General features: G+C 41.5%; 1 protein-coding gene across 3 annotated transcripts in view; it reads right to left on the reverse strand.

Annotated features, from left to right (window-relative positions):
• Window positions 1-13,884, reverse strand: part of MAPRE2 (microtubule associated protein RP/EB family member 2) — a 136,172-nt gene that overhangs the window by 12,185 nt on the left and 110,103 nt on the right. For all 3 annotated transcript variants that reach the window (XM_084849603.1, XM_084849602.1, XM_084849601.1), the window contains 2 exons: window positions 13,682-13,827; window positions 11,975-12,188 (listed from right to left, as the gene is read on the reverse strand). In XM_084849603.1, the coding sequence (XP_084705729.1) occupies window positions 11,975-12,188; window positions 13,682-13,827 (360 nt within the window). The remainder of the gene's footprint in view (window positions 1-11,974; window positions 12,189-13,681; window positions 13,828-13,884) is intronic.

Raw genomic sequence — 13,884 nt, forward strand, 5'->3', positions numbered from 1 at the left:
AGATAAAAATTTAGAAAGCTAAAATGCCTGGGAAAATAAAAAGGTCTTCACTTGGCGCCGAAAGGAGTACAATGTAGGCGCCAGGCAAACCTCACTAGGGAGCTCATTCCAGAGCCGGGGTGTCACAATAGAAAAAGCCCTCCTCCTAGTAGCCACCCGCCTCACTTCCTTTGGCAGGGGCTCACGGAGAAGGGCCGCTGGTGATGATCTTAAGGTCCGGGCAGGCACATATGGGAGGAGGCGATCCTTCAGGTTACCTGGCCCCAAGCCGTTAAGGGCTTTGAATGTTAACACCAGCACTTTGAATCGGGCCCGGAAATGGACTGGCAGCCAGTGCAGCTGGAAAAGTACTGGCGTAATATGAGCTCGCAGGCCAGTCCCTGTTAACAATCTTGCTGCCCTATTTTGGATCAGCTGAAGTTTCCGGACCGTTTTCAAAGGCAGCCCCACGTATAACGCATTGCAGTAATCCAGACGAGAAGTTATCAGAGCATGGATAACTGTAGCTAGGCTATCTCTGTCCAGATAAGGGCGTAGTTGGTATACCAGCCTAAGCTGATAAAAAGTGCTCCGTGCCACTGAGTTCACCTGTGCCTCAAGGGACAGTTCTGGATCCAAGAGCACCCCCAAACTACGAACCTGATCCTTTAGGGGGAGTGCAACCCCCTCCAGAACAGGTTGAATATCACCTAGCCGGGCAGATGAACCACCCACTAACAGTACCTCCGTCTTGTCTGGATTGAGTTTCAGTTTATTAGCCCTCATCCAGTCCATTACCGTGCCCAGGCACTGGTTCAGAACAGTCACTGCCTCACGTGGATTTGATGAGAAAGAGAGGTAGAGCTGGGTGTCATCTGCATATTGATGGCACCTCAGCCCACACCTCCGGATAACCTCCCCCAGCAGTTTCATGTAGATGTTAAACAGCATGGGGGATAAAATAGAGCCCTGTGGAACCCCATGGCACAATTGCCATGGCACAGAGCAATAATCCCCCAGCACCACCTTCTGGAATTGGCCATCCAAGTAGGAGTGGAACCACTGTAGTGCAGTGCCTCCAACTCCCAACCCAGACAACCTATCCAGAAGGATACCATGGCCGATGGTATCGAAAGCTGCTGAGAGGTCCAGGAGAATCAACAGGGTTGCACTCCCCCTGTCCCTCTCCCATGTAAGCAAGTATAAAGTGATGCATACTGGGGCAAAAAATCCCAACTTCAAGTATAACCTCATGGGATCTGAGCTGGCAGTGACCAACCAGGAAAGAGATCTTGGGGTTGTGGTGGACAGCTCAATGAAAATGTCAATCCAGTGTGCGGCGGCTGTAGAAAAGGCAAACTCCATGTTAGGCATAATTAGAAAAGGAATTGAGAATAAAACTGCCAATATCATACTGCCCTTATACAAATCTATGGTGTGACCACACTTGAAATACCGTGTACAGTTCTGGTCACCACACCTAAAAAAAGATATTGTAGAGCTGGAAAAAGGTGCAGAAAAGGGCAACTAAAATGATCAAGGGGCTGGAGCATCCCCCTATGAGAGAAGGTTTCAACAGCTGGGATTGTTTCGCTTGGAAAAAAGTAAGAAGAGGGTAAGGGGAGGCATGATAGAGGTGTACAAAATTATGCATGCTGTGGAGAATGTGGATAGGGAGACATTTTTCTCCCTCTCTCAAAATACTAGAGCCTGGGGTCATCCTATGAAGCTGATTGGTGGGAGATTCAGGACAGATGAAAGGAAGTACTTCTTCATACAGCGCATAGTTAAACTACTGAATTCGCTACCACAGGATGTAGTGATGGCCACCAATTTGGATGGCTTTAAAAGGGGGTTGGACAAATTCCTGGAGGAAAAGGCTATCAATGGCTACTAGTCTTGATGGCTATGTGCTACCTCTAGTACCAGAGGCAATGAGCCTATGTACACCAGTTGCTGGGGAACATGGGTGGGAGGGTGCTGTTGCGCTCATGTCCTGCTTGTGGGTTCCTGGTCAACAGCTGGTTGGCCACTGTGTGAACAGAATGCTGGACTAGATGGACCCTTGGTCTGATCCAGCATGGTTCTTCTTATGTTCTTAATTGTACATTAGGTAGTGATCACCTAACAACTATTGTTTTAAATTGACATTATTAAGGATTAATAGAAATGCCTGCATGAAAATAAAACAAGTTGAAAACAGAAATTTTGGTGTCTTCCTCTATCGCTGCCATCAGCCCCCAGCAATAACTAAAAGCAAAATCTGGAAAGTGTTTTTTTTTTTTTTAAGTTAAATTATATTGCTTATAATCAGAGCTAGAAGGAATACTATTGCAAAGGGCTGCTGTTGACAGAGTATGAAGCAGACAGACCTGGGACAATTAAGCGTTCATTCTTGGCTCCAACCGTTTGGAACAGCCACACTATAGCTTGCAAATATTCTGATTAACAAAAACAACCAAACAGGAAACCAAGCACTGCAGCACAAGGAAATACTGACCAGAGAGAGCAGGAGAAAGCATCCACAAAAACCTTAAGTACTACCATTTTTATTACATGAAGCAAGTGTCCCAATACATTTTCAAATAAAGCATTTCTAGCTGAATGGATAGAAAATTCTGTAACTGGCAGCTATGCAGTATCAAATCTAATCCATCATCCCTGGATGTTATCAGAACAAATGGATGAGGCATTTACAGAAACATTTCTCACCTGTAGGCACCCACAGGGACAACCGCAAAAGGAAGGGACTATTGCCTCCATGCTCTGCTTATGAGTTTCTCAAAGGCATCTGGGTGGCTACTGTGGGAAACAGGATGCAGGACTAGATGGCCCTTTGGTGTGATCCAGTCAATCGATTTCTACACTGCCCAATAGCCGGAGCTCTCTGGGCAGTTCACAACAATTAAAATCACAAAATACAGCATCAAATGCAATATAAAATTCAAAAGTTTAAAGCTACAGTATAAAGTAAAAACAAAAAAAACCTAGTAGTAGTGCAATGATTTAAAACATACTATCAGATTTAAAACAACAGAACTAAAAGACTAAAATGCCAGGGAAAATAAGGTCTTCACCTGCTGTTGAAAAGAGTACAATGTAGGTGCCAGGCAAGCCTCTCTGGGAAGCTCATTCTATCATTTCATAACTGGGGTGCCACAGCAGAAAAGGCCCTTTTCCTGGTAACCACCCACCTCACTTCCTTTGTCAGGGGCTCCTGGAGAAGGACCACTACAGATGGAGATGATCCTTCAAACTGTTTAGGGCTTTGAATGTTAATACCAGCACTTTGAATCAGGTTTGGGCATGCACTGGCAGCCAGTGCAAATGGAAAAGTACCAGCATAATATGATCACGTTGGCCAGTCCCTGTTAACCATCTCACCTATTTTGGGCCTGCTAAAGTTTCCAGACAGTTTTGAAAAGCATCCCCCATGTAGACTTCCGGTCGGAGCCAATGTCACCCTCGCAGCATTCCATGGAGCCTCCGCAGGACACTATCTCAAATAGCTTTTTAAAAGGTTGAAAAACCTTTTCATCTCTCCCCTGGAATTAAAAGGGGAGGCAGGAGCTGCATCTGGATGAAGTTTTGGAAGATAATCCTCTGTGTGAATTAGCAGAGGGGATGGACTCCGAGACTAGCCTGCCAGAGCTTAATCATCGCTCAAAGTTGTTTTGAACCTCCTATCTAATTAGGAGAAATCAGGGCTGACATGCTCCATTGTAGTTTATGGATTAAGAAATACCAACAATATTTGAGGAATGGATTAAGAAATATCAACAATATCTGAGGACCTGAAATATCTGTTTGAAGAAAAGGATGGCTACATCAAGGAGGAAAAAAGAATTTCCACCTACCCCCCCCTCCGATACCTCCCTTGGCAAAGGCTCCGAGAACCGAAGATACAGGGGAGTTACTTGCTCTGATAAAAACTTTGTCTTCGCAATTTACTGAACAGGCTAAGAAGTCGGATACAATCCAAAATTCCATCATCACCCTGCAAGGGGCTGTGGATTTAATCAACACTTCTTGGCAAAAAATGGAGGTGAAGGTTAACGAGCTGCAAGATCGGGTGGCCGGGAATGAGACTCCGTCACAAGCTTTTTTCATCAATTTTTCTGTCAGAATTTCACAACTGGAGGCTTTTGCGTGCAGGGCAAATGTACGTATCATTGGTATTAAAAGATTTACCTACTGATGTAAATTTGTCTACTTTTGTAGATAAGCTTTTGCATGAGATACTCCCTGTGCCATCTGATTATTCATTTGATATTGAGCAGACATTCTGTGTGTCAAATGCCAAAGGGACTGGTTATACGATTATAGTCCAATTTGCAAGAATCTCCACAAAAAATTATATCCTGCGTTTGGCAAGAGAGGGCGGAAATCTTTTTTGGAAACAAGATAAAGTTATGTTATTTCCGGATTACACCAAAGAAGTTGCTGATAAAAGAAGGCAATTTAGCAAGGTGAAAAATCTGGCAAAACAAATGAACTTACAGTATCATTTAAAATATCCTGTTACATTTTTTTGCATTTTTTCTGAAGGCCAGATGAAGAAGTTTCTAAACCACGAAATGGCAGAGGCGTGGCTAAATGGAAAATCGTGTGAGATTTCTGTTCCAGCCCCATGAACTGGAATCTACAAATATGTTTTGTTAACTGGTTATGTTTATTCTGTAAGACTCAGGCTAGGCCAGAGATAATTGCTCATATATATATCCATCCTTTTTTTCTTCTCTCATGTTTTTCTTTCTTTTCTTTAAATCTTTTCTTTTTAAAATGGGTATGATATACTGTACTTAAATGTACTGTTTGAGGGTGTATAGAAATGTGCACACTCATTTATATATCTACTACGAAATACATTTGTGATTGGTGTAAGGTTGCTTTTAAGCTTTATTATTATATAACACTATAAATTTATTAGTGAATTGTTATTATTATTATTTATCCTTTTTAATCTTCTTCCTTTTTATTACTATTATTATAATTATGATGAGAGTGGTTAGTAAGATTTTTGGCTGGTTAAATTGTTAAGCTTTACTATTATATGTTAGCTGAAGGGCAATATATGGTTCCTGGAAATGAATTGTAGGCCTACTTCCTTGTTATATGATGGATGATATGATATTGAAATGTTAGGTTGATTATTTATGCTGTATTGAATTGTAATATTGCCAATGTTATAGGTATAATTTTTAAGTAGAATGGGATTTGAAGTTTCTGTGTAATGGAGTTTAAATTTAATCCTTTTAAGTAACTTCATTCATCTATCTATCTATCTATCTATATATTCATGCTTCCTTCTTCCTTCTCCTTCTTCTGTTTTCTTTCTCTTTTTTTTTCTTTTTTGTCATTGCTGTGTCTGCCTAAGAATACTGTATCGTTGGGAAATTGTAGTTACTGATTAGGTTGTTGGTACTGTTTATTTTATTTATAAAGATAAAAAATAGAATAAAAAGTATTTTCAAAAAAAGAAAAGCACCCCCATGTAAAACACATTGCAGTAATCCAGACAAGAGGTTATCGGAGCATGGATAACAGTAGCTAGGCAATCTCTGTCCAGATAAGGATGTAGTTAATATATCAGCTTGAGCAAACCTTTTCTTACGGGCAAATAGAAAGAGAAGGAATATTCTTTATAAAGCTCCAAGCAAACTGAGGGCTGTTTAATACAATGCATTTTGTAGCCAAAAAAGGATTCAGAATTGATGCACATTGCATTATGATGGGTGCTCACATAGATGCCCCATCGCTTTTCCCTATAAAATTATATGTGAGCAGAAGCCAGATCAGTTCTTGGTTATGCTACTTCTAGCCACTGATTAAGATCTGGGGGTGTAAACATCTGATACAAGTCTGTTCAATCTATTGGTATCCTATATGAAATAACTTTAATTTCCCTTGGGGAAAAAACTTAATGATTTTAAATGATATAAAACATTATAACACATTTCTTGCTTTATGATTTTGTCTCTGCTGTCATTGGGATTTGCAGCTCTGGGAGTGACAAAAATTAGCCAGTATCATCCACAGGCCAGCAACTCTGTAACAAGTTACTTCTGCCAAACAAGACAACATCAGGGTGGTCAACAGATTAGTCCTAAGGAACTATTTGTGCTACAGTTTCCAAGCTGCATTACGCTTGACCTGCAATGACTCGTTAGAACAGTTGTCCTGTTAGGCAAAGGAGAAAATCTGCCATTCTTTATTCATAAACACTGAGTAAAGTTGATGCTTCTAATATTCCATCCCACAGTTTTAATTTAACAAACACAATGTAATTCAAATTCCTAAAAACATTATAAGAGTAATAACATTGGGAAAGATGCAATCCATTTCCAGACAATGGAAACAGATGCTAGATTCCATGGGGATCCAAATGTTTGGTATCAGATTATAGGACTGAAAATATCCCATCTTGCTTTGGGGGTTAACTTTCAAACCTCTCTGTGGGAAACGGGGTGGCTAAATTGCACTTTGCTACAGAGTCTACAATGTAAATACACAATTACAGAGCAAAACATTTTCAAAGTGAAGACCTGTTTTTCTTATTTTACAAAATGTATTCCATTCTGCTATAGTCATGGGATGAGAAAGGATAATGCGCTATGGATGGCACTGAAGCCCCAGCACTGGACCACTGTAAAACCTACCCAGTCTTCTCCTACCTCTACCACTGCCCACTAGAGCGGAACCAAAAAGGAAGCTCATGTTATACTTACTACAGACCCATTCTACTTGTCAACCTTCCCTCCACCTTTCATGTCACTGTAATCCTTGTGAAAAGGAGAAAGACATGTATTCCCTGCATCCATTTTCACCCTCCCATCAAGCAAAGCATTCAGGGTTTAGGAAGTCAGATACCAAGAGTAATGGCGAGAGGATAACATTGCCAAATGGGAATTATTCCACCACCACCCCCATCCCACACACACACTTTGGTGCTCTTTTGGAAACAATTATTTCAGTTGCCTTTTTTTTCTGTGCTTCTGATTTGTGCAAATGGGTTCATATTTTCTCTTAGTATTATTTTTTCCCTGGTCCTTCACAAGTATGTGCAGATTAGCCTATGTGCAGCCTCGCTATGTCAATTTCCTGGTACATTACCTACACCACTTCTGTGCTTCCTCTGACAGGTGCAACATAGAAGGAAATTATAAGGCAAAACTACGCATAGCAGTATATATGTGCAAAAGACTGAGAGGAAAAATGATGATAAAAATTACGACCCAAAAAGTGGCAAATGACATAAGTATCCGGAAAAGGGGTACCAACTGGAGCAGCGAAGGGGCTCGGAAAGTTTGTCACCATAGTGACGAGGTGAAGAGACAGGTTGCCAGGAAAGGACACTGGGAACAAGCTGGAGGACTGAAGGGGAAAGAAGCCATGCCAAGCCACTGTGCACCTGATCACCTACTGGGAGTAACATGGGTTGTTCAACATGGGTTGTTTTCCAGGGCGGCTTAGCGTGACATGGAAACTGGGCCAATGACAACCATACTCAGGTTGTAATTACATGCGACTCAGGCCTATGAGTTGAGTATGGGCTGTTGTTGAATTGTGAATTGTTGTTAAATCATAGGTAGCCATTAGGTGTGAACCCCGTACTATGGTTTAACTATGGCCATGTTTGGGCATAACAGCAGCATCTGGTGGCAATTCGTGGGTTAATCTATTTGTTGTAAAAAGAGATCTGTTGGATCACACCCAATGTCCATCTAGTCTTGTATCCTGTTCTTTAAACATGGCTTTAAAATAGCAGTGATAAGCAGAAAAGCTTTGGGATATTGCTTTAAAGGCAGGAAACTATGTTTTAACAAATGTGCATCCTTCATAATTGACCCATACAAATATACAAAATTTCTTATAGGAAGCAACCATAAGATTAATAACCGCATAGCATGATTCATTTTACAACTTTACTACTCATGCTGATAGCAATAGTAAGGAACTGGTACCCTCTCAGTTCTGCTTTTCAAAGTACAAATAGTTTGTCACATGTAATCCTGGAGTTACCTTTGTAACGGCCATTCATTATTCCTTACTCAAGTAGGACTTGCCTTTACTAACACTGCTGACATGGTAAGTGAAAAGTCACAGCCAAATCAGCTTATATTGTGTGTGTATGTATATGCAGGAGTATTATCAGATGTCCCAGGAAGTGTAAATGTTCTCAACTAAGTGCCACTCACAAGGCAATTGTGGAATGCCTTAACTCATAATAAAAGCAAAATACTGTAACCAAGATTATTTGGTACTCTTAAATGCACTTCCAATAATTTATTCTTTTATTTATTTCTAACTCTCCCTTCTTTAAAAAATCAAGGTAGCTCACAGTCCAGAGAGCCATAAACATAATAAGATATCAGTTAAAACAACAAACTATTTACAGCTAAATTTATAAAAAGCAGGAGCGGCTATTCCCAAATCTAGTTAAAAATAGCATCCCAGAAAGACACTGGAATAAATTGGTCTTCAAAAGACACGCAACTAAGAGGCCAGACACTCCTCTCTTGGGAAACTGTTCCAAAATTGTTAACAACTAAATAGTAGCTTGCAAAAAACATGCTTAATGAAATCTGTGCATACTTCAAACAGATGTCATATAAAGTTACACTGTTACCAAATGATTACTCATAACCTCAAATTGGTTAACGGCAGTGGTGTACTGGAGCCAGGGCTTGCAAGGACATAGCACTGGCACTTTTTTATTAGTAGGGATGCTGATATCATCGGTCAGCCCCCTCAGAATTGCTGTTCCCTCTTAGAGTAGCTGTAATCCTCACAACAGCAGGAGAGGGAACACATTTTCTCAGCAACAATATATAGTTGTGAGGGATCCCTGTTATGATGTCAAGTATTTTGGGGGGCCAATAAGACCCAGTAGCTTTAAAAAAGACCTGCTCCTAATGGAGATGAAAATGGCTAAACTGGTTGGTTGATGTGAATCAACATAGGTGCCTGCATTTTTGGTCCTTCTTAGGGGGCAGGGCTATGGGGACAGCCAGGAGCGCCTACAGTTCAAAATTTGCCATTACACTACTGGTTAATGGAACACAGTGTGTATAATGGGGTAGTGCCTCACACTAGCACCCTCCTTGCTGCCAAACTTGCTTCAAGCTGCCCAAGAGAGTAACCCTTCCCTGAAACTCTCCACACCTGAGAAGCCAACAGCTTCAGCTAGAATTGCAGCAATCTGTAACTAGAACATAAAGAAGGCGGGTCAGTCAAAATGTGTGGGAGGAGAAAAAGGCAATTTTTTCACAGGTGTGCAAAACATATCAGATACTGCTGGGCAGCAGAGACTAGGAAGGCATGGAGGTGTGAGCCAGGGCTGGTATCAAGGGTCAGCATGATTGGACACCTGCTGACTGCCCACACCCCAGCTGGAAGCTTACTGACAGGGGCCCCCTGGACCTGCTCCTTCTCTTCATCATTGCAACCTGCTTATTCACCCTCCTCTCGCTCTGGCCCAGACAATGGTGGTAATGTGAAATTAGAGCAGTAGATGCCACCGTCTATTTGCTCACTGACTCTTTGCCAAGCAAGCAGATGGTAGCAATAAGCAGCAGCTGGCAACACTAGTAGGGAGATAGACTTATTTAGGGAGGGGGGCCTACTGAGGGTATCTTTTCAAGGACCCTCCAAACTTGGAGCCTCCACTGGTGCAAGCCTCCCTCTCCTGGAGAAAGGGCAAAAGCACAAGATAGGATTCTAACCTAGAAGTGAAGTAACTCCCTTTCTCTCCACACCTCCCCCCAAAGTTAAAGAGGGCTTGTTTTGTTATTTCTTGTCCTTGTGTGTCCGCTAGTAGCCACTGGTAGTCTTTATTGTTTTGGATTACATAGCCCTAGCCTTCCCTTTCTCCCAGAGGAACTGGAAGACCCCCTTTCTTTTCCTCTTGCTCCATTACTAAAAGTTGGGCATCATCAGCTTAGGGATCCAACAAAGGCTATCCCTACTGGGAGTCCAGCAGAGCCTCACAGAGCTGGCCACCCTCCCAAGAACTGGCAAGCTCCTGTTTTAATGCTCTGACCCTTCCTGTCATCTGAGTCCAGAGGGAGCCTGCTCCAAAATGCAATATGACTTTAGGACTCCCCAGGTAGTTCAGCCTTTGGTAGGGGAAAAGATTTTGGCTTGGATCCACACTGCAAGTGGAGTTCCACATACGAAATAACGCCTTTTCTTAATTTCCCTTCACGCTGGAGCCTCCAGTGCCCCCCCCCAAAATCAGGGGACTCTCTGGTACATTGTAGGATATGGCATGGGGGAGACTGCAGTGAGAAGGAGGGAAGTGATGTAAATTGGACCTCCCCTTGCCCAAACAGAGGTGCCTTTTGTTCTCGTTATCACGCCATTGGATGCTTCCATTATATCCTCCTATGATGGGCAGCTGATTCTTCATAACATTCTGGTTTCAACATTGCTTAGATCATGTTCCACAGCTTGGTGTCCTCCAGATGTTTTGTATTACAATTCCCATCATCCCCAGCTAGCATGGGCCTGCTGGCTGTGTAGTCCAACACATCTGGAGGGCACCAGGTTGGGGACGGCTGATCTAGGGGCTTTACTGAACATTTGAAGGAAAACAGGCACTCTAGCAAACAACACAGACATTAGAGGAACACTTCATGATGCGTACACTTGCATGATGCGTACACTTGCCAGGTCACACTTTCCACAGGTACTGGTGTGGTGGACCACTTGTCTAAAGCTTATCCAAACCAGGACACAAGTTCCTGCCTGTGGCTCTTGAAGGACACATTTAACTATCATCAAAGTAAAGTATTGCTCAGGACTCACACCTTTTGTTGTTTTTCTGACTTTCTCACAGTTGTTGCCACTGTACCATCAATGTAAATAAAATAGGGATTTAAGATAAACCAGTAAATGGAACCCATGCTTTCCAAGTGGTACGTATCAATATTTTTCAAAAAGCAACCCCATCCCCTCATACACACGCACACACATATATTGATTTATTTCTTACTATTAGGCCAGCACTTAGGATTTGGAAACGTACCAATCACCATAAAACTAGATATGCCTGCAGTTTCCTGTAAGGATGAACATGAAAAAAAAAGAAGAGAAACCACTCATCCCATTTCTTTACATCTCCTATGCCTATCAGCAAGAACAGTAGCTAAGAATTTACTCTTATTTAAGTACAAAAGGGCTCCAAGAGATTTATTACCAATGATTTAGTACTCTAGTAAACCCTAGCACAGGTCTGAGAAAGAACTAAAGGAAGGCCAAAAGATTTACATCATTTTAAGCAGGTTATTAGCTTTGAAAATCCTTCACTTAGGAGCTTCAGAGCTTATATTTTGACATTTTGTGAAATAAAGTGCAAACAATTAACTGGAAAATAAAATAGGTACACTACCATAACAACCTGACCCTATTAATTGTGGTATCAGGGTCACAAACTGATGCAAAATACACCACCTTCACAACACCATTGCCTACTACTACTGCACCAGCAAGTGAATTGTACATTCTGCAATGTTATATATGGCCCATAATCAGGTGTGTGTGTGTGTGTGTGTGTTGGGGAGGGGCATATTGAAAATGAAGTGTCCTAAAGAGCGGTAGTAGTAGGTTAGCTTTACTGCACTTGTCAAGGATAGAATTCTATGCACGAGTCCCTTTATGCATTGTCACAACCTGGATTTCATAGATCACTATGGGATATTACAGCACACACATACCCCTCTCACAGTTTTAAGACATTTACAGCATAATCTTATATAAGTCTACTCAGGAGTACATCCCACTGACTTCAGCTGGTCTTAGACCCATGTAAGCAGGTACAGGATTGCAGTCTTAATCCATGACACAATACTCTGGATGATGCGGAGTGCGAAAGGGCCCCCACATTTCAACCCAACCTGCTTCCATATTAAGGCAATTGTATTGACAACATACCACTCAGAAATTACTATTGTAGAAGAATAAAATTCTGCAATAATGGCTAATAATGGCCTACCTGCTGTAGGGGAGTTTGCATGATGAGATTTTTTTGGCAAATTAAAGATTTGTTCCCCAGGATCAGGTGGTGGAATAGCATCTTGGCCTTGCCTGGCCTCCACTGGATCATATTCTTTCCCATCATAGTTAGCATCAAAGAATTTCTTAAACCACTGTATGAAATCCAAGTTGTCTTGGAAGCGCCCCTTTACCAATTTTTCCACTGGGATCACCTTTATAGAACAAAGCAAGGTAGGTCAGTGATTAAAGGAGCACAGAAAAAAATCCTACAACTCCAACCATATCCCAGCCAGTCATGCTTGCTGGGGAATGCTGGGAGTTATAGGACTCCCCCACCCCCAGTCTAAACATGCATAGGATTGCACTTTAAAGTAACAATTGAAGCATTTCAACACTAGCATACCAACATCTCCAAATGCCAATGTAGCACTCATATGAAGATAATATTATTGGATAGCAAAACAAGGGAAGGTACTTGTCAACTATATGCACAATACTGGCTGGTTATCTAGGCTGCCAGTTAATTTATTATGCATTACATCTCCCAACAGAATTCTGGAGCTTAGTTGATTCACATCATGTAGATCACATTAAAAATGTATGCTACCCTCTGATTTTGTCCTCAGTCATTTATGTAGAAGTACCTGGCGGTACTGTAGCCAGAACTATTCACCATTTTATTAAACATGCTTAGTTCTCTGCAGCTATTCTATAAGTATCCACAAAATATTTAATACAGTTAATTTAAAGAGCACAAAATAATAGGACACACCATTAAATATCATACAAGCAATATAAAGGCTACTTCTCAAAGGAACTTCAGGTATATGAAAGGCCATACTTGTAAAATGTTTTATATGCAACTAAAGGTGTCAAGTGTGCATTAAAAAATGTGCTCCCTCCCTCACAAACAGTTTGCATCATATTGGTAACTACAACTAGGGAAGTGGGATAGAGGGTGGGCAGAGAGAGAGGTCTGCAGGTGGAGGCTTCCCCAGTGCAGTGGTGTGGCCTACTCACAGCCTTCTGCACACAGTGGAGGCCAGAAAAGAGCATTCTAGGGAAGTATCGGGGAAGGTTATGGATCCACAACATCCTATGCCCTCTTATTCTCCCAAGAGGCCCTGGAACTACACCAGCCCTGGAGCTGTAGTTAATTTCCTCCTACTGATTTCAATAGGAGGGAAAGAAACCAGTGAAAAACTATCCTCCACCCCACCACTTAAGATCCAGCAAGGCTCCAAATAAGGTGTTGGTCCTGCAGCCTATCTCCTCTCCCCCTTCCCAGATATTTAGGACTTCCCAGATATTTAGGACTGCAGTGGCCTTGAGTTCTCAAAAGGAACTCAAGGCCACTGCTTCAGAATTATATTCCATATACTCAGCATCTAACAGTGACTATGTTCATTTTCCTGTGTTAATGTTTAGGAAAAATTAACACATAAAGCAGCCAGAGCATGCATTCTTGGTGTAGGTTGAAAAAGCTGGGTTATTGTCTAGTGCAGAGTTAAATGTTAACCTAACGTTAGACATGTTAATCTTTTCTTAACTTTTTGGATTTGTTAGCCACCCAGACAGCACATGTACTGATGGGGAAGATAAAGATGGGTTCAAAAATAAGGAAAGCAATTTGAATGAGAAAATGTGTCTCTGAAATGTAACTTCAGCTTGTTCAAAACTCTGTTCTAAAATGGTCCACATTTACCTTATCCACATTCATTCTTTTAAATGATGCTTGTAGAAGTTTGAAGTTATGGATGTACTCATGCTCCAGCTTTGCTTGAAATTTTACTTTCTTCAAGCTAATACATCCTGGGAATAACATGTCCATGAACTGGCAGTAAGCTGCCCCTAAATTAAGAGAAAGCAATTATATTAATCATAATGCAAACAACTGAAATAACAAAG

This window comes from Heloderma suspectum, chromosome 4 (assembly GCF_057233095.1).
Source record: "Heloderma suspectum isolate Gila_16-S chromosome 4, 16-S_ref, whole genome shotgun sequence".
Taxonomy (NCBI): domain Eukaryota; kingdom Metazoa; phylum Chordata; class Lepidosauria; order Squamata; family Helodermatidae; genus Heloderma; species Heloderma suspectum.